This window comes from Alnus glutinosa, chromosome 4 (genome assembly GCF_958979055.1).
Source record: "Alnus glutinosa chromosome 4, dhAlnGlut1.1, whole genome shotgun sequence".
NCBI lineage: Eukaryota > Viridiplantae > Streptophyta > Magnoliopsida > Fagales > Betulaceae > Alnus > Alnus glutinosa.
This window is the reverse complement of record NC_084889.1, coordinates 16,174,028-16,199,691: the sequence shown is the minus strand read 5'-3', so window position 1 is coordinate 16,199,691 and position 25,664 is coordinate 16,174,028. Positions and strand designations below refer to the sequence as shown.

The following is a 25,664-nucleotide window of genomic DNA, read 5'->3' as shown; positions in this document are numbered from 1 at the left end:
TAGAAATTTTTTTCTCCCACCTTATAAATTTTTCTTTTAAAGAAAATTAGCCAGCATCCCCTCCCTCCGTTCCTAATAATAGACATTTCACGTATTTGCCTTTAAGTTAACAATAAAATAAATAAATAAATAGAGAAATACTACATCATACATGCATTGTCAAAAAAAATTAATGTTGGAGGTTAATTGAAAGGGGCAAGTAGTTTAGGGAGCTAATTATATATATATATATATAATTTTTTTTTTTTTTTTTTTTTGAAAGTTTGAGGAAATTGTAGTGATAGTTTAGTAAATGTAGTTAAAAAAAAAAGGGGTGGGATGGAGAGCAGGTGTGAGGCTGGTGTGGCGTTTCTAGGACCGCAGAAAGCTGAAAGACTTCCTTTGGAGTAGCGGATAATTGGGTGGTTACCAAAACGAAAAGCAACGTGAGAAGAAAGAGCAGCAGCTGTTTCGGCTTCCAACCAAAATAATTAATAAATATTCCCAACCCAAGAAGAAAAAGAGTGACAAAAATGGTAATTTAGAGAGAAACCCAGCAAAGTGATGGGAGTAGTACTGCAAATACACCCACACCCACAAGCATGTGTGCCTTCCGCAGCAACACATACTAATGTGTGCCTTCTCTTCAACCATTCATCAACGCGAATGTCCTCTCTCGTTCCCAATGTAAGGCTTCACCGGAGGGGCAGACGGAGGAGGAGGAGCATCGTCGTCTCCGCCAAACCCTCCTCCGACTCTTCCACTAAAACTTTAGATTCAACCCCAGAAAAGATTGATGTGAAAAGGGATGGCATTGATGTCAAAACTACGCTTCTGAGTAGATTGTGGAAGGTGGCGGCGCCCTATTGGTCTTCCGACGACAAGGTCCAAGCGAGGCTGCAGCTTGCCGCTGTCTTTGCTCTCACTTTAGGGACCACAGGCATCAGCGTTGGCTTCAATTTCCTTGGCCGTGACTTCTACAATTCTCTTGCCAGTAATTTCTCTTCCTTTTCTATAAACACCCATATATATTTATATGCATGTATGATATGCCCCTACTTTGCTTTGGTAGTGATACTATTTAGTTTTGCATAAAAAGACAAGGACCAAGAACAATTCACGAAGCAGCTTCTGTATTACCTGGGAGCCTTTGCTGGTGGAATTCCGGTGAGCACATTTGGTCCACTTTCTGTATTAGGTATTCCTCTGCTAGCTTTGTCTTCTCTTCATTCTTTCACACTTTCATTATGTGAGACAGATCAGGATGTCAATGACAAATAATGTGATATTGCTTGTTAGGAAGCTCCATTACCTTCAGCCCTATGTTACCCCCAAGGGTAGTTCAATCGGATGTGAATCATGCCTTATGAAATGGATATCACTGGTTCGAATCTCCCATTCCCCCTCCTCTTGGGGCTAGGGCTGTAAATAAAAAAAGTTGCTCGCAAACCGGCTTGGCTCGGCTCAGATTAGCTTTGCTCGGGTTCGGTTAATTTATTAAACGAACAGAGCTGTGCAAAAATTTAGATTTGTTTATTAAACGAGCCGAACTCGTATAAACTTCGCTTGACTCGTATTGGCTCGTATAACTTTATTTTTATTATTTTTAACTTTATAATGAAAACATGTTAAGTTTTTAAAAAGATAAAAAAATGCTAAGTATTTAAAAAGATGAAAGAGAATTGTCTTCGTAATGTAATAGATATAACTTGAATTATTGTAATTGTGAGTTTGGATATAGGTATATGTATATTTCTGTATATATGAGTGGATTTATGTGTATGTATACATGTGTGTGTAATGAAGGTATATAAATACTGTAAGATAAACATATAAACTTGAGATTTGATTGTTTAATATTTGAGTTAATTTCTCTATTACTCAAATAATAAATTTTAACCATAATTAAATAACTAATAATTAGTATGGATTTACAAAGAAATTTAACCAATCATGACATTTACTTTATATTGAATGAATAAGTTAATTGAGTAATTCATGAACAAGCTCGAGTTTGTTCAAAAAATAAATAAATAGATTGTCTAGATCACTGATAAGTTCGAGTTCGGCTCGTGTTCGAAAAAATAAATAAACTGAGCTTGAACATTCCATACTTGTCTCGGTTCAACTCGCCTCTGCTCGATTACAGCCCCACTTGAGGCCAATTACTTATTAAAAAAAAAAAAAAATTACTTTCAGCTCTATGTTTATCTTTGGAGGGCTGTTCGAGCTTTTTCAATACATTAAACAGAAAAAGAAAAGAAAACTTTGGAAAAGTAACTTGTTTGAACAAATATGTGCTCTATCCTTTTTTTGTTATGGAATTTCATTTTCTTTTTATTGCCTCAACTGCTTGAAACAAAGTCTAAATTTGTCGTAGTAATCTGTGTCTAAATGTTAAGGGAAAAAGAAAGAAACCCATATACATGAATGCTTGACAAATTAGTTAGTTATTCAATTTCAGTCATAGTGCTCGAAAGTACTATTAGGTCATGGAAATATGAGACTTGTTAATTTCACATATTTTTTCGTTTTTTTAAAAAAATTCTTTACCGTATTAGAGACAATCATACAGATATATCAAGTATATTTATAAAAGTATTGTCATTCAACTTAAGAAAAATGAAAGAACATATTGGTGGGTTTCTTTTTATGAGTATCCACTTCTATCCATCTTTGCTAGTACTGTAGAATTCGCATGTAGTCTCATGCACTGTTGATCTAAACATGTTTATGCAATTGTCCCCTTGTGTATTGTTGTTATGCAGGTTTTTGTATTGAGAGATTATGCAAGAGAAACTCTTTCTTTGAGATGGAGGTCTTGGATGACAAAATATTACATGGAGCGCTATCTGGAGAATCAGACATTTTACAAAATTCAATCACAATCAATTATTGATAACCCAGATCAGCGGATTGTTGATGATCTGAGTTCCTTCACGGGAACGGCCCTTTCCTTCTCTTTGACACTTTTCAATGCTGCTGTAGACCTGATCTCATTTAGTAACATCTTGTATGGCATCTATCCTCCACTGTTTCTTGTTCTTCTTATATATTCAATCGGCGGAACAGCTATTAGTGTTTTTCTTGGAAGGGTGAGTATCCTTTTTTCACAAAACAGTGAAATTTTTCCAATAAAGATGGTACAAGTTCAGCTGACTTGAAACTTTTCCACTTCTGATTTCAGGGTTTGGTGACCCTAAATTTTTTGCAAGAGAAAAAAGAAGCAGATTTTCGTTATGGACTTGTACGCGTTAGAGAAAATTCTGAATCAATTGCTTTCTATGGTGGTGAAGAAAACGAAATGCAACTTCTGCTGCAGCGCTTCAAAAGTGCTTTTGAAAATTTGACTGTATGGATGATTTGGTCATCTCCTGCTGTTTCCATTTTATATGGTTTGCCACATTACAGTCATGCTTTTGCTTCAACAACTGCCTGTTCTCTCTCACACCTTGAATATTTTCCCCCATTTTACTTACAGGATCTTACATTATATATTCTTGTATGAGGTTGTGAGAAGCATAATGGTATAATTTATAATGTTAGAGTCCAAGGGTATTTCTCTAGGCAGTTCCATGTTTGAAAACGTCATTAATGTTAGGAGTCCTTATGGCAACTTCAACATCTCCCCGCCCAACAAAGAGAGTTTTTATAACTGAAACACCATTGAGGTTGGAGTCATTTTTGGTTGACTTCAACATTAATACAACTGGTTTGGTCAGATTTTGGCCTTTTTCTTGTGGAACCAGTAAGTTGGTATTAATTGCCCCCCCTCTCCCCAGTGTTGGAAACCTAAGTTTTGGAGGCATAATCTCAGTATTACTAGGGTGTTTCCTGCCTGCAAAGATATTTGCACTTTTTTCTTGAAGCCACTGCTGTAGACTTTTTCAACACACACACACACAACACCCTTGTGTTTAATTATGCTGGATGTGTGTATGTTCGATATTGCCTCCAGAGCAATAATAACTGCTGGATTTCTTTATGAGAATTTAATCTTCTTTTATGAACATATAGTGATGTGGGATAGTACTGCTATCAACTTTCACTCCTGTGACCCTCACTCAATGGGATAAAAAACCCGCATATGTTACTAGCAGCTAATATTGCAATTGTAATGTCTTATCATGTTGTGATACTTATGCTTTAAATGTTTATTAACTCATATAATATGACATTAACTGCTGGATATTAGTACTTTTAATATTAATCATGGCCAAACATTTTACTTTTAACTTTCACTTTCTTTTTCCTGATTGGTTCCTCCTCTAGCTTCTCGTTGATTTTTGACTAATTCAAGTTATTAGTTTTATTGATGAGTCTAATTTCTTATGTTGATATATTCATGGCCCATTCTAAATGATCAATTACTTTTATTGTTTTGCTTTGCAGCAATTGTTGATAGCTTCTAGAAATCTAGAGTTCTTCACCAGTGGCTATCGCTACCTCATTCAAGTTCTTCCTGCTGCCGTTGTTGCTCCCATGTATTTCTCAGGCAAAATTGAGTTTGGTGTCATTAACCAGTCAGTATCTGCTTTCAATCATATACTTGGAGACTTCTCTCTCATTGTTTACCAGTTTCAGGCTATCAGTGCATTTTCAGCTGTCATTGATCGACTAGGTACTGTACTTTTGTCCTGTTCTCTCTCCTTGAATAAGTAGGCTCCCTTACATCTTTAAGCAACTACAAAGGTGACATACCCATTCGGCCCATCCTCCAAGGGGATCTCCATGAGAAAGGATAAGATGGAAGATTTGAGGAAACATGGATGCATTTTTGACTTTGCTACAGTGTTACTATTTCTGGAAAGCAGAAGGATGTTTGGCTGGGATGGATATAAGCTGTGACGTAATAAACAGTGTCCCATAGTTTATGAGATATCTGTACATCTGTTTTCCCTAGACACACTTTTATCCAACCATTATTTAAAAGTAGTTTATATCTAGGAGATTTAAAATGATCAGAATGTTGCTAAAACTGTTGTTGTTTAATGTATATTGTATTGGAGTGTGTGTGATTCTCCTTCTCATGCCATTTTTGTTGTTAGAAAATATTGTTGTCCATCTTCCGCTATTGCCATTCTTCTTTGTGTGTGTGTGATTAGAAAATATTGTTGTCCATCATGCACTATTGCCATTCTTCTTTGTGTGTGTGTGTGATTCTCCTTCTCATGCCATTTTTTTTGTTAGAACATATTGTCGTCCATCTTCCACTATTGCCATTCTTCCTTGTCAAGTTACTTTGTTTTACTTCTACTTATTTTTGTCTAATAATCTCCTTTTACTCATTCATGAATTTATCTCCTTGTCTCGGGTCCCTCACTGCATTCCTTCGAAGGCGGGTTCTGCTTCCAAGCTGAAAGGCCAAAGGGAACTAAATAATTTAAAGTGTTTAGTTAATTATGAGGGGTCCAGCCGTGGCAAAGGCACAAGGAAGTAGTGTCGTTGTGGGATTTTGTTTCTCTGGGTTGTTGGGTTCTTTGTTTGCTTGGGCTGTTTTGTGAGTCTTGGGGTTTCTTTTAGTTCTTTTTTTGTTTTTTTTTTTATTAATTTAATTTTTTTTTCTTGTTTGGTGTCCTTGTGTATACTTCTAGTGTACTTTAGGGGCGCCTTACACTTTTTATAAAATGCGCTTGCTTATCTATAAAAAAAAAAAAAAATGATTCCCGAGTTCTCAAATGCACGACCCATGAGGCATGACTTTGTGAAACTGGCAAGGGAATCCTCGATGGGTTAGATGTCGTTACATTTGAACACTTATTTGCCTAAAGATAACATCTTTTACCCTCCCACATATGCAGGTGAATTTGATGATGTTCTAGATAGGAGCACCTCTAAGAGTGTTTCTGACCCCTTGGAAGAGATACGTATTGTGTACCATAGTGTTAGAAGTTCCCATGCACTGGAGTCCAATGGATCCATGCCCAAGGACGTGCACCAAAAATTACTGGATCTAGAGAATTTGACTCTGCAGACACCAAATAAAGCTACACTTGTTAGAGACTTATCATTGGCGATCAATGAGAAGGATCACTTGCTGGTTAGTGACTTATTTTTATTTTATTTTTGAATTTTTATCTTGGCAAGCCTGTAGGGACTGAAGAAATTTCCTGGTATGTTATCGTGCTAACAGGTAATGGGACCTAGCGGGAGTGGTAAGACTTCCTTGTTAAGAGCTATGGCTGGTCTATGGAATACTGGAAGAGGAACAATCACATTCTATGTGAAAGATGGAGAATATCCTCTGCCATCAATTTCTTCAGATGGGAATCCTCCTGAAGTAAGTACTATGCATGATATGCATGGGGAACTTGAAAGACCTATAAATAGAAATTCTAGAGGCATATTTTTCCTTCCCCAAAGACCATATATGGTTTTGGGAACACTTCGTCAACAATTGCTTTATCCTACATGGGCTGAAGATGCGATTGCCAACTCAGAGGGTGCTAAACCATCTGGTATGTAATTAAATTTTTTCCATTGCATGCTCTAAAATTGTTAAAATATCTCTACATCACATTTCTGCAGCACATTTGTTGTTTGGCAAGCCTCTTTGTAAGCTCATTTTTTCCAAATATATCGCTTCATAGTTTAAATTTATCCAATGCTATCAAATAATAATCTTTCTGGCCTCAATGGGTTTTGGGTTACAACAAAAAGTGTTGGAATTGACGGATCTTTGCAATAGGAAATTGAATTTTGATTGGAGTGTGTAAACGAATGTGCCAAAAGCTTAAGTGGATAGGATACAGGTCCGCCAATGCATATCAAGCTTAACACCCTAAGACCTCTTGTGCAGGCCCACCCAACACCCTAACCAAATGCAGGCCTTGTGCATGAACTTGAAACAGAAAAAGAATACTGTAAAAGAATTGGAAACAAATATGGGTTATGTCACTTATCACGATCGAACTAAAGATCTCTTAGATAACCAAGGCTCCGATATCATGTTTTAAACAACTTATCCTGAAAGCTTAAGACATTAGAAAGTAGGCCAATTAAGCACCCCTTATATTATAAACTAATAGAGAACTTACAGTTCAAATACCATTGTCCTCAATATTAGCTTATACGATTCAGGTAGGTATGCCATTTTGAATCATGTAATTATTGAATTGAGTGATTATATTATCACTAAGCTTCTCATCTTTTATATGTATCCAGTTCTCATTTTTATTTACCATTCTCAGCTTTGATCTCTGAGTGTAATCAAATTTATTTCACAGGTTTACTACCTTTCTTGATGCGGGTACCAATCTCAGGAAATGTGAGCAAGAAGCTTGCTAAGCCCACAACAGATGATCTTATACAGGTCTTAGAGGACGTCCGGCTTGGCTATATATTGTCTCGTATTGGCAGTCTGGATTCGACATGTGAATGGTCAAGTGTTCTTTCCCTTGGAGAGCAGCAACGCCTTGCTTTTGCACGTCTTTTGCTTTCGAAACCAAAATTAGTTCTATTGGATGAATCTACCAGTGCTCTAGATGAAGCCAACGAGGTACCATATACTTTTAATCTTCTTAATGTTTTATTCTATAATGCAAGTTTTGTTACCAGATTAGGCTAGTCTAGGGAGCACATGTTTTACTTTGTTCCTCCTATATGGCCACTGAACGATGTACTCATGCGAGGCAATGTACCTTTCCAGTCCTTTACATCCTATCAACTTCTAGTCAAGTAAGTTAATTTTTTCATACAAGATGGTTCAGTAACAGTACACTAACTGTGGGCCCTACTTATTTAATAAGGTTTAGGGTAAATTACACTCCACTCCCTCCCCCTCCCACCCTCCCTGAAATTAGCATTCTATTTTCTGATCACCCCTCTAAACTTTAAAATGTCCAGTTAGCCCCCTATTTCGAAGAATTTGTTGCTATGTCCTTCCTTTGTCTAAATCATTAGTTAATTTGGACGGAAGACATAATATGTGGGTTGCACATGCTGATTGAAGCTATGAAAATATCAAATTACCCTAAAATAGTGATTGGTCCCCTTCCTATTCTCTTGTGGCCAGATAAATCCAAATAGAAGAAACTCTAAATGAACAAACATGAACAATATCCTGACTTTGGCCCCCGTCAATTCCTCTTCACCTGCTGCATTTTTTTGTTAGTTGTGCTGCTGCTAGCCATGGTCCTTTGTGCTGCCGTCAATCCCCTGTAACTTGAAGTAAGATGCAGCCATCTTTCCGCAAGGGCTGCCCAATCGTAAAACCTGACCATGTCAGACTCTCCCTCTCTGATTTCGCTCGCCAGAAGTGAGTAAATGGTCGTATTAAACTTATCTACCTCTTTGGTGCTGATTATGGGGACCAAATCTTCTACAATTCTTATGGTAGTTTATCATGTATGATGTCTTAAATTTCAACCATTGTGTCCAAATTAAATGTCTCATATTTGACATTAGCATTATTATTTTTAAAAGATAGTAATGTGGTAAATACTAAGGTGGGAGAGAGGCTTCGTTCTTCTTTTTTTTGTGTCGTTGGTATCTAAGCCATTCCAGAAGTACTACCGGAAGGCAAGAGAAGGTAGATTAGTGCATTTGGATGAGCTTTTATTTGCAGAAAGTGTGGCAGCAATGAGGTTGCCTGTCAGTTTTACAGCCGATGAAGCAGCTGCAGTGCTTCCAATGATGGATTCTGTTGGAGTGGCAGATTCCATGGAGGATATTGTTAAGCCATCTACTTCGATGAAGGGTTTCCTTTGGCGGGGGTTTCTCAAGCCAAGCCCGGCTATGAAAGTTTTTACTCTTCATACCTCGTTTTTAGAGTCGGCCGTGGTGTCATCGACTCTGGATGTAAAGGAAGATGGGGTGGTAAGGAATCCCTCCCCCTTGGGTGGTTGCATCACTCCAACCGTTGAAAAGAGTGATGATTTTAGGGTGAATGGTTTGTCCCAATCTCAGAAATGGCCAGTAGGTTTTGGTCCGTTTTGGTAGATGGTTGTGTGGGAGCAGGGAGATAAGATTTGGGATGGGGAGGATGGAGATTCCCCTTACCCTTTTGGTTGTTCTTCCTCCCAACATGGCATTGGATTGAAAGTTGGATAGTGTTGACGACGAGGATCCGTCCATGGCGATTCTGGATGCCTTTGAAGAGGACTTTTTTCGGGAAGTTAAGGTTGCGCGCCCGAAGACCAAAGGTAGGAGTGAGATTTTGAATTTGGTAAGTTCCATTAACTACGGTGATGCAAGCGCGTCCACTTGGCACGGGAAAGGCAAAGCTCACGTGCTGTAGCGGGGAGTGCTTCTTGAGGGTTCGAGTTTGAGGGCTTTTGGTATTTGAGGGTTTGTTGAGTTTCTTTCTTTTTGTGGGCTGCTTTGGTTGTTCCTATATACTTAGGGCGCCTTACATTTTTTTAATAAAACTTAAGTACTAATAAAATGTGGTAAATACAAAGGTAATAAATGCTGGGTTGGTAAAAGTGGTCAATGTTGATGTGACAAAATCTCAACCAACCATTTAAGAAATTGTACACCGTATAATACCATATGAATTATAGAGGATCCAAATTCTAATTCTGTTGCTATCCTTTATATGTAGAAGTTGTTTTGGAGGAGTCCTTGCTAATGTTGACTATGGACGAACTGAAGCTTCTATAAAGGTGTAGAAGCCTTTCTGTCACTCAAAGGTGACCCTCGTACCTTGCACCACCTCCCTCCGATACTTTATCGACCCTTAAACATTCACAAACTACTATTTATCAACTTCCCCTAAACGAACACAAACATATCTTCCTGATTGTACTTTAGACTTAACTCCTCCCCTCTCTCCTACACAGTCTATAGAAGGTAAAGAAGGAAAAAGGTGAAACTCATTGGTGAACTAGTCAGGGTTTGTGGCTTGGTGGTAGATGTGTGGATTTGGAGATGAAAAATAAAAAGAAGGGATTTGGGGGATCTATGGAAAAATTAGAGTTTTGATTGGGGGTTGAAAGTAAGAAAATGGATTTGGTGGCCATTGGCAACTGGAGATGTTGGATTGGTGAGGGGTATTTTTGTTCTCTCTCTCTCTCTCTCTCTCCTTTTTTTATTTTTTTTTTTATTTTTTTGGGGGGGTGGGGGGGTGAGTACCTCTCTCTTGCACCGAAAGTGGATCTTACTGGGATTGTTCCATGTGCTTTAACTCTCTAGTCTCCATTGTTTCTTTTCTTCCCGACGATGGAGCACACTACGAGAACAATGCCCACAAATTCCACAGTTTAAGAGCACTTAAAACAAACATTAAGAGAATTTTGAGAATTTCTGACACTTTTTCTTCGATTTCTTAGGTTCTAACCCATTCGATGGGGGCTATATATAGCCACATCCCCATTGATGGGGGTTTATAGAAACACATGGAGTAATGCCCATGACTATTACAAGCCGTTTGGACTAACACTTTGAGGCTTTACTCCAAGCATAACCCCAAGGCGTGGACTGAATGGGCACGCCCACTGTGGGCACTCTCCACCTGATATCTCCCAGTCATAGTGTGTTTTACATAATGTTCATATTGGCATATGAACATGATGGTCCAGGCAGGGAGTCCAAGTTTTACCTGGTGAGTTGGATGACTATTTGCTTCCTAGTCCAAGTTTTACCTAGTGGTTGGGATTAAAAAATTTCATGTTGTTTAACAAAACTCTTGGCAAATGGCTATGGACATTTGGACAAGAGGAGAATTCTTTATGGAGACAGGTGATTGTTGAGAAGTACGGATTCAGAGAGGGGGTTGGCATTCAGAGTAAGCTCAAGGCCTTAAGGGTTAGTCGTTGGAGGAATATTAGAAACTGTTGGGGGACTTTCTCCAATATTATCTCCTTCAAGGTTGGGGACGAATCCCGCATTTGCTTTTGGCATGATGTGTGGTGTGGAGATGTGGCTCTAAAGTACTCATTTCCAAAACTTTATTCACTAGCCCATAACAAAATGGCCTTAACATCAAACTACTTGTGTAACACCCTTGTCCCACATTACGAAGATGAAGAGTAGCCCACATAGAGTTAGTGGTTTGTAAAGATATTCATGAGTGCTAGGTTCCACATTGCCTAGTTATTAGATGAAATTGAGCTTTATAAGGGATTTTTGGGAAGTTCCAGACCGACTAGTCCTTTGGGGTAATAGCATAGATGGGCTAGCGCTTTTTCCAGGGCCGTTACAAAGGTATTAGAGCTACCTAGTAACGCTAGGCATGTGGTACTGGAGCACCGTATGACGTGGCCTTGACATCCTCGTTAGGGGTTTAAGGGGGGAACTTGTAACACCCCTATTCCACATTGAGGAGATAAAGAGTAGCCCACATAAAGTAGGTGGTTTATAAAGATAATCATGCGTGTTAAGTTCCACACTACCGAGTTACTAGGTGAAACTAATGTTTATAAGGGGTTTTAGGAAAGTTCCAAATTGACTAGTCATTTTGAATTGGTAGCGTAGATGTGATTAGCGCCATTCCCTGGGCCATTACAACTTGGATCCCTTGAGCTCTTCGATCCATTGGAATTTGAGTTTCATTAGGGCAATCCAAGATTGGGAGTTGGAATCTCTTGACTCCTTTCCCAATCTATTATACTCCTCAAAAATCCATCCGGGAGAAGTGGATAGAATGTTGTGGATCCCAGCTAGTAGTCATGGTTTTGAAGTGAAGAGCCATTATAAAACATAATAAACTAGAGATCATTGTTCATTCCCAAGAAAAATATTTGGAAGGTTAAGACCCCACATCGCATTACTTTCTTCTTATGGACAGCAACAGAGGGTAGAATCCTCATAATTGTCAATCTTAGAAGGTGGGGTGTCTCCCTAGATAACTGGTGTTGCCTTTGCAAAAAGAATGAGGAGACTGTAAATCACCTTCTCATTCATTGCAAATACACTAGTGATCTTTGGCTCCTGGTTCTCAACTTATTCGGGGTTTCATGGGCGATGCCTAACAATGTCCTAAAATTGCTTTATTATTGGAAGATCTAGGGGTGGGGACAATACCAAGAGGCAATTTGGAAAGTTATTCTTGCTTTCTTAATGTAGAGCATATGGGGATGAAGAAATCAGCGCTTCTTTGAGGACTGCGAGTCCAATGTGCTTTCTCTAAAATCCTCTTTTCTGAGATCTTTTTTGGATTGGACTGTTATATATGTTCCTAACCTTTCCTCACCGGATCTAGTAGATTTAATTAATTTTTTTAGATTCTATATAGGGTGATTGGGTATACTATCTGTGTACAAGGGCTCTGCGGCCTCTGCCCTTTTCTTTCTATAAAATTATTATTCACACACAAAAAAAAAAAATCATGTTCATATTGGCAAATAGACTGTATGACTATCGAGCACACTTGGAGAAAAGGTTGGGGGCATTATACCAAATCTTGCAAGGACCGACATAGCAATATCCCTATAACTGTCTCATTATGCCCCGACTCATTTGGCCACATCAAATTAAAAATCTCTAATTCCTCTCAAGTCCAATATCTGAAAGCAATGCTTAACCTCCATAAAAACATGATATACCCTTGATTATTTTGCAACATCGAAGTACATATGGAGTATACAAAAGAACCCCTAAACTTTGTTTGAGGATAGGACAGAGGTGAGATGAGGCTGAGTTCGTCCCGGTGGTGGTCTGTAGAGTCTAAGGAGTTTGGATTGTCGGTAGTGGGTGGTTTTACAGGCATTAGGATTCATGAGCGTCGGAAAGGGGTGTTGAGGTCCATTCTGATTGATAAAGATGAGGCTGCCTGGTTGATAAAGTCCTTTCATGAGCTGGTTACGGTGCTTGATAGTAGAGTGTTTTGGAATCAATCCGTTTCAGGTTTTCCGCGGATTCTTGCGCAGCAGTGTGCAAATAGGCATGGGTACTTTCTGACCATAGAAGAATATGAGGGGAGAAGAAGGAAAGGGTCTGTTTTAGTGCCTAAAGGAAGACTTGGTGAGGGGTGGAAGCGTTTCGAGGAGGAGCTCCGTTTAGCCCTCAATAGCCTGCTTGCTGGCAGTTCTCCAGAGCACTTTAAAGGCAAGGCTGTGTTACAGTCTAATCGTCTCTTTGAGAGAAGAAGGAGCTTTGCTGACGTTCTGCGAGCTCCTTTGCCGAAAGAGAAGGCGTGTTTTTACCATGAGGAGGTGGATCCCCAGACCCGGACATCGTCTCTGGCGATGGGTTCTAGTGATCAGGCGGCCCTTTCGGCAAAAATGGCTAAGGCGAAGCAGGCTGGGTTGAAGATGGAAGAGTTGGCGAAGGATTTTCCGGCAAAACCGGCGGGGCAGAAGGATGAGAAGACGGAGAAGGCCTTTCCGCCGAATCCGGAAGGGCTAAAGATTCAAAACGCAGGCTTGGCTGAGTCGTCGGATAGGGTGTCTGTGTCAGACCTTAGGGGTAGGGGAGAGGGCTCTAGCCCTTCTGTGTTGCCTTCTGCACCACGCAAGTCACACGTCGGTGATTGCCTCGAGCTGTGCAGCATCAGGAAGACGTTGGAGACGTTGCATGAGGAAATAAGGTTTTGTCTGGCTGGGCTGCGTCAGTTGGAAGTCGAGGTGATGGGTAGGTCTAATTCATTGGGCTCCAGTCCCTCTCGGCCCAATTCCCTGTTGCCCGATAGAACCTCTTCGAGTCCACCAAAGTCAGCCCATCCTTTGCAGTTTCCCATCAAGAGGCCCAAGTTTCTGTTTAAGCCTAAGGCTGGGTCGGTTCTGCGACCTATTCCTACTCGCCAGTTCTCGCTGGACGTGGGTGCATCTTCTTCTGCTGGGCCGTCGAAGCCGTTGGGTAGGTGTCCGGCCATCTCGAAGGCTTCGTGTAAACCAAGTCCTCCCAGTCGGGTGTATCAGCGTCGGAAGTCACGGAACCGGTCTTCCTCGACTGCATGGAGAGCTAAGCCGGGACTAACTATACCGGAGACTGGATCGAGACAGAGCAGGGAGAAGGGGGAGGATTCTACGAGGATTGGGGAACAGAATTTCTCTCCGGCGTCAGACGAGTTGCTGCGTGGTGGGTTAGGAGTGCCGAAAGTTTTTCAGCCCGCTGATAGTCAGTTGGAGGAGCTGGCAGTTTCTGGTCTTGGGCTGGAATCCAACGGCTACTGTCAGTCTGGGCTGGGATCTACGTTAGCTGGAGAGGCCATCGTTCTAGGAGAGAAGGGTTCTGTTGCTGAAATGGGAATCAGTATGGAATTGTCGGCAGAGGATGGAGGGCTGATGTTGGCTTCCCAGGTAAATAGCTCGCTGGTGAATGCTGGACTGGGTTGGTCTGGGTTTGATATGGATTCTGTGGCTCAGAGGCAGGAAGAAGGTAGTCTTGAGCTAGTTTTTTTCTCCTCTTCAGAAGGTAAAGTGGGACTCGAACCAGAAGCTTGTTCAGGGGGATCTCTAGTGGGGAAGTGCCCCTGGGAAGGAATGGTGGCTGAGAAGGGTATTTACTATACTGAAGGACTCTTGATGCAAGATAAGGCTAGGAATGGTGGGGGGATGTTAGAGAGTTATGAACCGATTGTTATTACTCCTTTGGCAGTGGAGGATGTAGACGGGCAGAGGGTGTCGCCTAGATGGGTGGTAGAAAGAATTAAGAGGTTTTATTCTACTATTGGGCTTTCTTGTGGTCGTTTTGAGGACAGATTGCTGGCTTTGTTTGAGGAGATTGAAGCGGATAGAGATCTCTCTTTGGCTGAACTGAAGACTAAGCCTTCGCCTGCTAAGGGGGTGAAAGGACAGAGGGAACTAAATAGGCTATCCTGGTCTATGAATTATGAGAAAAGAGGGGAGCAGTCGGACAAAGGAAGGCATAAGGGTAGGGGGCCATCTCGCTTTTATGACGCCTAAAATTTTGACGTGGAATGTTAGAGGGATTAATGCAATCAAGAAAAGAATGGAGATTAGAGGGCTTCTAAGGGTTTGGAAGGCGGATATTGTTTGCTTGGTGGAGACAAAGATGGCAGTTATCTCAAGGGAGGTGGTTCGAAGTTTATGGGGCTGCCTTTATGTTGATTGGTGCTATCTGGGTGCTAATGGAGCGTCGGGTGGAATTTTGTTAATGTGGGATAGAAGGGTGGTGGAGAAAGTGGAAGAGTGTATTGGTAGATTTACTGTTGCATGTTCTTTGCGTAACATTGGAGATAATGTTGTTTGGGCTTTTGGGGGGGTTTATGGTCCGAATGATGACAGGGAGAGGAGGGATTTGTGGGATGAATTAGCGGGACTGATGAGTTGGTGGGAGATGCCTTGGTGTATTGGGGGAGATTTTAATGTGATTCGTTTTCCTAGTGAGAGATCTAGTGGTGCTGGCTTTTCTGCAGCTATGGAAGAGTTCTCTGATTTTATTTTCTTGCATAATTTGGTGGACCTTCCCCTTGAGGATGGCCAGTTTACTTGGTCGAGTGGCCAGGAAGATCTAACTTGGTCGAGATTAGACAGGTTCTTAATTTCTCCAGAGTGGGAGGATCGTTTTCCTGAAGTTTCTCAGAGGAGGTTGACAAGAATTTTCTCCGATCATTTTCCTTTGTTATTGGATTGTGGCACAAATAGAGGAGGAAACAGGTATTTTAAGTTTGAAAATATGTGGCTGAAATACGAGGGTTTTGTTGAGCAGGTGAAAAAGTGGTGGATGTCTTACGAGTTTTCGGGTCTTCCTAGCTTCGTTTTGGCCAATAAACTGAAGGCCTTGAAGGCTGATTTGAAGAAATGGAATGAAGAAGTGTTTGGTGATTTAGGGAAAAAGAAGAAAGAATTACTGGAGGGCATTCGAGAGCTGGAGTTAATCGAAGAACAACATGGCCTAGAGGAGGTTGATAAAGTCCGAAGGGTAGATATGGCGAGAGAGATGGAGAAGACCCTTCTTTTTGAGGAAACTAGCTGGAGGCAAAAGTCTAGAGCTTTGTGGTTAAAGGAGGGGGATAAGAACACAAAATTCTTTCACAGAGTGGCCAACTCACATCGTAAATTCAACCAAGTGGACTCTATGAGTATTAATGGTATAACTTCCAGAAATCCTGCGGAGATTAAAGAGCACTTAGTTCATTTCTACAGTAATTTGTACTTGGAGAATTGCTCGTGGCGGCCTAGGGTGGAGGGCCTATCTTTTTTATCCATTGAGGCGGAGGAGAGCATTTGGTTAGAAAGAGCTTTTGAGGAGAAGGAGGTGTGGGAGGTTATCAGGGATATGAATGGTGACAAGGCGCCGGGTCCTGACGGTTTCACTGCGGCTTTCTTTCAGAAGTGCTGGGATTTTTTAAAAACTGACATTATGGATGTTTTTGCAGAATTTCATTCTCGAGGAAAGTTTGAAAAGAGCTTGAATGCTACGTTTGTCTCTTTGATCCCTAAGAAGACTGGTGCCATGGATGTCAGAGATTTTCGCCCTATTAGTTTGGTAGGGGGGGTTTACAAGATTATCTCAAAGGTCCTTGCCAACAGATTTAAGTCCGTTGTGGGCAAGATTATCTCCAACACTCAGAATGCGTTTATTGGAGGTCGACAAATTTTAGACTCTGTGCTTATTGCAAATGAATGTGTGGATAGTCATATTCGATCGGGGGAACCTGGACTCCTATGTAAGCTAGATTTGGAGAAGGCTTATGATCATGTGAATTGGGATTTCTTGCTATATTTGCTTCAAAGATGTGGTTTGGGGGAAAAATGGAGGGATTGGATACGTTTTTGTATTTCATCGGTGAGATTCTCCATTCTTGTTAATGGAACCCCTTCGGGTTTCTTTAATAGCTCTCGGGGATTGCGTCAAGGAGATCCTCTTTCTCCGTTGTTGTTTGTGGTGGTTATGGAGGCGTTGAGTCGGATGTTGACTGCCGCATTGGACCAGGGTAATTTGACAGGGTTCTCAGTGGGTTCCAGTGATTCAGAGGCACTAGTCGTGAACCACCTGCTGTTCGCTGATGATACTTCGATCTTTTGTGGTGCCCAAGAAGAACAAATTCGCCACCTGAGATGTATCTTCTTAGGATTCGAGGCAGCCTCTGGGTTGAGAATTAATCTAGGAAAATCAGAAATTGTCCCAATTGGTGGGGTAGAGGAGGTTGATAGGTTGGCCAATCTTCTTGGATGTAGGGTTGCCTCTATGCCTATGACTTACTTGGGTTTGCCGTTGGGTGCTTCTTACAAGTCCAATTCTATTTGGAATGGTGTTATTGAAAAAATGGAAAGGAGGTTGGCGTGTTGGAAGCGGATGTACTTGTCGAAGGGTGCCCGGTTGACTCTTATCAAAAGTTCGCTCTCCAACATTCCAACTTATTACCTTTCTTTGTTTCCTATGCCAGTGAGGGTGGCTAATCGTCTTGATAAAATCCAAAAGGATTTTCTTTGGGGAGGCATTGGTGATGAGAAAAAGTTCCATCTAGTGAGTTGGAAGAAGATCTGTACACCTTTATACGCAGGTGGGTTGGGAGTTCACAATCTCATCCAGTTCAATCGAGCGCTCTTGGGTAAATGGTTATGGAGATATGGTAGGGAGAGAGAGGCTTTATGGCGTTTGGTTATTGATGCCAAATTTCAGAGTATTAAGGGCGGGTGGTGCTCGAAAGAGGTCTTGGGTTCCTTTGGAGTGGGTGTATGGAAACATATTAGGAGGGGGTGGGAGGATTTCCGCAATTTTGTTCGTTTTGAAGTGGGGAGTGGAGCTAATATTAGTTTTTGGCATGACCGGTGGTGTGGGGATAGTTCCTTGAAGCAATGCTTTCCAGCTCTCTTTTGTATTGTTAGGAACAAAGACGCGACGGTGGCGGATAATTTGGTGGTCCGTAATGGTGTAGTTCAGTGGAATGTTCTTTTCACAAGACATATCCAGGATTGGAAGTTGGATATGGTTCTCTCTCTCTTCGACCGATTATATTCTACTTCGATTCGTCATGGTGAGGGTGACAGATTAGTGTGGAATCCCTCTAAAAAAGGTTTATTTGAGGTGAATTCCTTCTATGTAGAGCTCTGTAGGGAAGATGGCCCTTCTCTTCCTTCTTTTCCTTGGAGAAATATTTGGCGTGTTAAGGCTCCAACTAGGGTGGCTTTCTTCGTATGGTCAGCAGCTTTGGGCAAAATTTTGACTCATGATAACTTGCGTAAGAGGAATGTTATAGTAATGGAGTGGTGTTGTCTTTGCAAGAAAAGTGGGGAGTCTATTGATCACCTGTTGCTTCATTGTGAGGTAGCTCGGGCCCTGTGGAGCTACGTTCTTAATTTATTTGGGGTTGAGTGGGTTATGCCACATTCGGTGTTGGAGTTATTGATTAGTTGGGGAGCGGCTATTGGGAGTCGGCATGCGAAAGAGGTTTGGCGGTTAGCTCCTCTTTGCTTGTTGTGGTGTATTTGGAGGGAGCGGAATGCTCGTTTGTTTGAAGATGTAGAGACACCTATGGTGGAGCTAAGGAAGCGGTTGCTCAACACTTTATACTCTTGGATAGCGCCATATCGTAGTTTGAGTGTCTTTACTTTTGTAGACTTCTTAAATTTACTTTCTGTTCGACCCGCTTAAGGGCCCTCTTGTATACTTCCCGTGTATAAGGGTTGCGACCCTTAGCGCTTTTCAATAAATTGCTATTACCTATCAAAAAAATTTTGCAACATCGAATAAGCTATACAACCTCCACGCAGTGGGTACAAATACAATATGGATGTGTTACCAAATAGTCTTTCCTTCGCCCTCATGTAGTAAGTTTCAGTCCAATCACTTTCCCACAACACCGTGTGAGCAGGGCGTGCTGCGCAGTGTGGTGGTGCTCGCATCGCTGTGAGGCACACGTTGCTCCACGGTGGTGCATGCGGACCACCACCGAAATGGGCGGATGTGGGCTAGCATGGCTGCACACATAAGGACCATTTTTTTTTTCTTCAAAAGCAGCACTAGAACAACAGAGTCTGCTTTGACCACTGTTGACTTTATAAGCTGTTCATCACTAAATGTCTCCTTTATTTTCAACTTGAATTATATATTTAGTAAATAGAACCTTACGAATGATTTCTCCAAATTTATCATCATCTTGCTCTTCATACTTCAAAAAATACAAAGTTTTTGCAGGTATACCTATGATCTCCTCACCACATTCCTGAAACGCAGTTACCCATGTTAGGCCAGTGTGGTCCTGTATCTGGAGCTGGAGTATATACCTGTAGTCACATTCCTCAACGGACGTTATGGACTGATCACACCTCTCACACCGCCATTTTCCATCCCCATTATTTGTAACCTTCTTGCTGCATTGCCGATCACCAATCATAATAGGGCATCTGATACCAATGTTAGAAAAATATGCAGCAGAAAAATTAAATTTCGGTACCTCCCTCTTGCACTGGAAATGGATCTTACTGGGGTTGTTTCATGTGCTTGAACTCTTTAGTTTCCAGCGTTTTCTTCCTGACGGTGAAGTACACTAGGAGAGCAATGCCCACAAATTCCAGAGTCTAAGAGCACTTAAAACAAACCATGAGAGATATATTTTTGAGAATTTCTGACAATTGCTGTGCTTTATGATGATTTCACCCATCTAATAGGGCTATATATAGCCGCACCCCCATTGATGGGGAGGCTATAGAAACACATGGAGTAATGCCTCAGGCGTTACCCCTCCATTTGATAGATATGATAATGGTTAGATAGAACGGAGTAGGTGGTACGGTTTTTCAAGGACATTTGGCTAGAATTCACAAGGGCACGTGGACATTTGAAAGGAATATATAGGAGTAATTTGGTTATTTCTCATTTCAAAGAAACACATGCAACGTACATATTGCATTCTCTATCCAAATTAACACCTGATATGAACAAACAAAGAGGGGAACATTGCAACACTTCTTCGAATTAGGGGGCTAATTGAATGTTTCTAAGTTCAGAAGGGGACTATAAATGGGGTGGTAGCTTTGGTTGAGAAAATATGTAATTTACCCGTAAGTTTAATCTTAATTTATTTGAGAAGATTGAAGACGCTGGCTACGTACGGTTTAGGTTTTGTGTAATATTTATATATATCTTCTAGACAAGGAGATATAGTTTTTTTTTTTTGGATAAGTAAATGAAATTTTATTAAAAGTGTAAGGCGCCCCTCTAAGTATACTAGAAGTATACACAAGGAAATGCCTAAGAAGGCATAGAAAAATGAACAAGAAAATCAGAATAGCTAATTGACATGGGTGACAAAAAGGCCTCTGTCCAAAGATACAACATATGAAAAAACGAGGCTACAATATCCTCCATGGAATTCTCCAAGTCTTCGAAACACCTAAGATTTCTCTCCTTCCAAACACACCAAAGAATGTAAATAGGCACCATTTTTCAAACTGCAGCATTCCTTGACTTACCCGCCTTCCACCAACATGCAAATAAATCGTAACTCTTCTAGACATAACCCAAGACATACCAAACCAAGAAAAGACTTGATTCCACAAAGTAGAAGCTACATCACAGTGAAGAAGAAGGTGGTCCACAGATTCCCCGTCTCTTTTGCACAAGTAGCATCTATCCACATTGATGATCTTTCGCTTCCTGAGATTATCCACTGTAAGAATTTTCCCTAGGGTTGCCGACCACGCAAAGAAAGCTGCCCTAGAAGGAGCCTGAGTTCGCCGCACACTCTTCCAAGGGAAATGTCTACCCTCACAGCTCGCCAAGGAGCTGAAATATGACTTAACCTTGAACACACCTTTCTTGGAAGGGACCCACCTGAGCCTATCTGCACGATCTCTGCTCACCATGGCTAAATGTAACTCCTGAAAGAAGGAGGCAAAGACATCCACTTCCCAATCATGCGCCTCTCTAACAAAGCTCACGTTCCACTGAATAGAGCTGCTCAAAACTTCCATATCATCCGCAACGGAAGCATCTTTCATCCGAGCAATACAAAAAAGAATAGAAAAAGCTTCCTTCAACACCATATCCTCGCACCACAGATCATGCCAAAATTTTGTCCTAACCCCATCCCCCACCTCCACTCTAGTAAAACCAGAGAAAATCCTCCACCCTTTCCTGATATTTTTCCACAGTCCCACCCCATAGGCACCTACAGGCTCGTGGAAGCACCACCCACCCCTCAAACTACCATACTTGGAATTCACTGCAACTCTCAGCCAAGCTTCTATCTCTATTCTATACCGCCACAACCATTTACCTAACAAAGCATGGTTGAACATCAACAAATTCCGAATACCCAACCCCTCTTCTAAAATTGGGGAACAAACCTTCGACCAACTCTCCAAGTGAAATTTTGATTCTTCACCCAATCCACCCCAAAGAAAATCCCATTGTAACTTCTCTAAGCGAGCAGCAACACTCATCAGGAGATGGAACAGAGACAAAAAGTAAGTAGACACATTGGCAATGGTACTCTTAATAAGGGTTACTCTACCACCTTTAGAGAGATACATCATTTTTCAACTAACCAAACGATGCTCTATCTTCTCAACAACCCCGTCCCAAATATGAGTGGACTTATAGGAAGCCCCCAAAGGAAGACCAAGATACTTCATCAGCAAAGGGGCAAACCCACACCCTAAAATGTCGGCTAGCCTTTCCACTTGATCAACATGCCCCACTGGAATTAAATTTGACTTTGTCAAATTAACTTTCAAACCCGAAGCTGCTTCAAACAAGAGGAAGAGACTCCGCAAATTATGCAATTGAGAAGAATAAGCACTACAAAAAATCAGAGTATCATCTGCAAACAGTAGATGCAAAAAATCTGTGTCACCTACTTTAAAACCTTCCAACAAACCCCCACTAACTGCAGCTGAGATCATGCGGCTCAAGGCTTCCATCACAAATACAAACAAAAGGGGTGACAAAGGATCCCCTTGTCTTGGACTTCGGGAGTTACTGAAAAAACCATAGGGAAGCCATTGATTAACACCGAAAACCGCACAGACGAAATACAATGAGCTATCCACGTACACCACTTTCTCCCAAAACCACACCTCCTCAACATATACAAAAGAAAATCCTAGTTAACATGATTGTATGCTTTCTCCAAGTCCATTTTACAAATGATGCTTGGCACCCCCGATCTAAGCCTATTATCAATGCATTCATTAGCAATGAGTATCGAATCAAGAATATGCCTCCCTTTGATGAAAGCACTCTGAGATTTGGATATGACCTTCTCCAAGATTGATTTCAATCTGTTTTCTAGAACTTTAGCAATAATCTTGTAGATGCCTCCCACTAGACTAGCAGGCCGGAAATCTTTGATGGAGTTATCCCCTAGAATCTTCGGAATAAGTGAAATAAACGAAGCATTCAGGCTCTTCTCAAACAAACCTCTGGCATGAAATTCATAAAAGACCTTCATAATGTTCACTCTCACGACATCCCAACAAGCTTGGAAGAAAGTCATAGAGAAGCCATCAAGACCCGGTGCCTTATCACCATTCATAGTTGACACTACCTTCTTGACCTCCTCCTCTTCAAAGGCTCTCTCCAGCCAGCTTGCATCAGAATCTGTAATAGAATCAAAGGAGATACCATCCTCCCTAGGCCTCCACCTACTCGGCTCATGAAAGAGCTTTTGATAGAACTCAACCACGCGTTCGCCAATTTCTTTCTGTCTTAGACAAGGAGATATGTTTCCTAATGGAAGAAATGATGCTATTAATAGCCATTGGCATTAATTCTTGTCTGCAGAAAATATTGCTTCTATACCACCCATGAAAATCAGACTCGGTTCTAATAGAATTCTTATTATTGTGTACATTTCAAGTCACGATAACTAGCTTGCTAATTTTTTGATGCAGCCTAGAGAGGTTGTTTAGTTGAGTTGAGATGACATGACATATCTTCAACCTGAGGTTTTTCTAATGGCGCTTCTGTTTGCAGGTTCATTTGTACCAGCAGATTGGAGCAGCAGGCATAACATATATTAGCATCGGCCATCGGAAAACCCTTAAAGACTACCACAATAGGATCTTACATATATCCCCGACAGACCCCGACAGTACCCAACAGAATTGGCACATTGATTTGATTAATCGTGACACCGTATGATATACTGGACCTACAATTGTTGCTGTTGTGGAAATAATCATGTATTTTTTCCTTCTTTGCACAAGGTTACTTTCATGTTCCAAATTTGGGAAGGAGAATTCTAATTGGGAATTTGTATTTAAAATGGCAATTCAGTTGCCTGTTCATATTTTGCTCTTCCACGGCAGATGATTTTGATTTTTTTTGACTTTGATGTTTTCTAGTAAATTTTCAGTTACTATATAACATACTGAACTCTCACATGGCTGCAGCATTAGTTTGGCTCACGTACTTGTAAAGAATCCCAAAACTAGGTGGAACGAAGGTGGAAGTCTGCGTTTCTTCATTTTTCTTACTAAATAAAAATGTTTACCTGTCACTTCTTTTTGGTCAGTAAGAAATATGTGCTATGAACTTCAAGGTTATCGTGGGTTAATCTGGATAAGAAACTGGATGCTCTTCATATCTGAAAGGTTTGTGGATTTAAGAATAGAGAAATGCTACGTACACTTCTAAGTGCATACTCTCTAACATGACAGTAAAAATAACTTGAGAGTGCAATAGAAAAATGTTACTACGTTCGTTTTCTCTTAAAAATAACTTGTGGTTGTATGTAGCATTTTCTCTTAAGAATAACTTTCCAATGCAATTGGTCAAGAGTACAATAGATCCTGGCCTCTGAAAGCGCTTTTTTTTTTTTTTTTTTCCCAAGCAAAAAGGCATGCAGGAGAGATTAACCGTAGCTATTCTACCTAAGCGTGATCATAGTAGTACCTTTTTGCTAGGAGCAGCACATAAAGGGTTTAGATGGTAAGAACCGCAGGCGCTTCCTCAAGTTCAACTAAGCTATAATCTGACCTAGTCTCATTAAGGTATCAGTAAGACTCAAGACGGTTAATACTAATAGGAATTGAGATTTTTTATTTTAAGAGTCGAACTTTCACCTTAATACCTGCCCAACCACTTAAGATTTTCTTGAGATCATTGAACCGCCACTGCTGATAGTGGCCTCGAAACGCTCTTGTTCATTTTGAGCACGTTCTACTTGCTGCAGGGGGGGTCTTAATGCTCCTCGGCCTTTCGTTTATAGTTGTTGCCTTTTGGGTCATATAGCTGGATAATGGTTTTTATGTGTTCAAAATGACGAGGGAGAAAACCTGTGCTAGTATTTTGGATGGTGGTCCTTGTTCTCTTGTAGTGAAACTCATGATTATAAGGAAATGGCAACTGCGGATGCAAACTTACAAAAAATAGTTTTTCTAGCATCCTGGTTTGGGTGAATTCTACAAGGTGCCTTTGTTGTTATGGACACCACAAAAGTACTAGGAAGAATCAATGGGAATCCCAATACAAGGATGATCCAACCAGCATCATGAGGGTTTTGTTTTATCATTTCCTAGAATGTGTATAGAGATTCAAGCAAATAAGAAATTACTAATGATGATGCAAAAGTTTCGCACGATCGGACCGGATGACGGGTACTTGCAAAATAAGAGAATACCTCCAAAGTGACGCCGTTTCGAGATGCCTAAGGGGAGGTTCTGATGGTTAAAGCCATATTGTGTTCTTAGAGAGAGACTTGGTGGAGAATATTTTGGGCTATGGATGACATATTTGTTTTGGGAGATTGGTGAGTCTTTTCATCCAAGGCTCCTTGGAGGGGGTTCTTGGTGGGTGTTGCCTCATTATTTGTCACGCAGAGCGTTTATAGCTATGCAATAACTATATGTGGGGAGTAATTCTATACATCATACACATGTCCCTCTTGTGTCCTAATAATAAAGTAGTTTTTAAAATTACTATTGATTAAATGATGATTTTAAAAGCCATATCATTATTAAAAGGACATATGTATGACGTCTAGAATATATATATTATTTATGAGTTTAAGTCTCATATATATATATATATATATATGAAATTAAGCTTATAAATAATTTTAATTAACGTCGGGGAGAGAGAGGTGGCAAATGACTCTTCGGCATGCCTATGAATACAATTATAGTTTTAATAAAATCTAAGACTGAAAAGTTACTTTCATTTTTGTTATCGTTATGTAACTCATAAACATTAACAACTAGTTAAAAAATCATACGAAACAAATTCAAAAAGGAAAAAGAAGAGAAAAATACACATACTCTTTCAAATTATCAAGCAATTTGCAATGTCTCTTCGAAATTTTCAATTGAAGCAATATCTCCTTCCAAATTACCAGAAAACCGCAATGTACTCCCTTTGTACCAAAAATGACAAAAATACTCATATAAAAAATACAAGAAAAAAAAAAATCAGAAAAACATTAAAGAATTTTTTTTTTTTTTTAACAAAAAAAAAAAACTGGTGACCCTCGACCATACTGTGGGTTTTTCTTTCTTTTTTTTCGAATTTAGAAGGGGTATTTGTCTTTTTGAGAACTTTTAGAGGTATTTTGTCTTTTTGTGGGACAAAAGGGTTACATTATTATTTTTTGATAATTTAGAGGAGGTATTGTTTTAATTAAAAGTTTAAAAAGAACAATGTAAATTATCTGATAGTTGGAGGAAAATACGTGTATTTTTTTTTAAAAAAAAAAAAAAATACAATAGGCATAAGAGAGCGGGTCATACTGACTACTGAGGACCACCAACAGTGGTCCAACATTCATCGGGAGAGTCACCAGAGAGTATATTAGCACCTCCTTGGCCTTCGTGCAGCCACAAGTGCATCCATTTAGTATCTGCCATACATGCCTCAATCGTGGATAGCATAGGAAAAGTTGTTGCTTATTTATT

General features: G+C 40.4%; 1 protein-coding gene across 1 annotated transcript; it reads left to right on the top strand.

The window, feature by feature from the left end:
• Positions 1-324: 324 nt before the first annotated feature.
• On the top strand, positions 325-23,073 carry LOC133865778 (ABC transporter D family member 2, chloroplastic). The gene is made up of 9 exons (XM_062302249.1): positions 325-973; positions 1,079-1,146; positions 2,748-3,074; positions 3,167-3,331; positions 4,372-4,600; positions 5,781-6,019; positions 6,113-6,437; positions 7,206-7,477; positions 22,747-23,073. Exons 1-9 carry the CDS (start codon positions 544-546, stop codon positions 22,912-22,914), a joined length of 2,223 nt encoding a protein of 740 aa, XP_062158233.1. The 5' UTR covers positions 325-543; the 3' UTR covers positions 22,915-23,073.
• Positions 23,074-25,664: the final 2,591 nt, after the last annotated feature.

Coding starts and splice junctions, on each gene's coding strand:
- LOC133865778 (XM_062302249.1), top strand. CDS start 544: ATGGGAGTAGTACTGCAAATACACCCACACCCACAAGCATGTGTGCCT. Junction 3,075..3,166: donor TTAGTGTTTTTCTTGGAAGG/GTGAGTATCCTT, acceptor TTCTGATTTCAG/GGTTTGGTGACCCTAAATTT. Junction 7,478..22,746: donor CTCTAGATGAAGCCAACGAG/GTACCATATACT, acceptor TTCTGTTTGCAG/GTTCATTTGTACCAGCAGAT.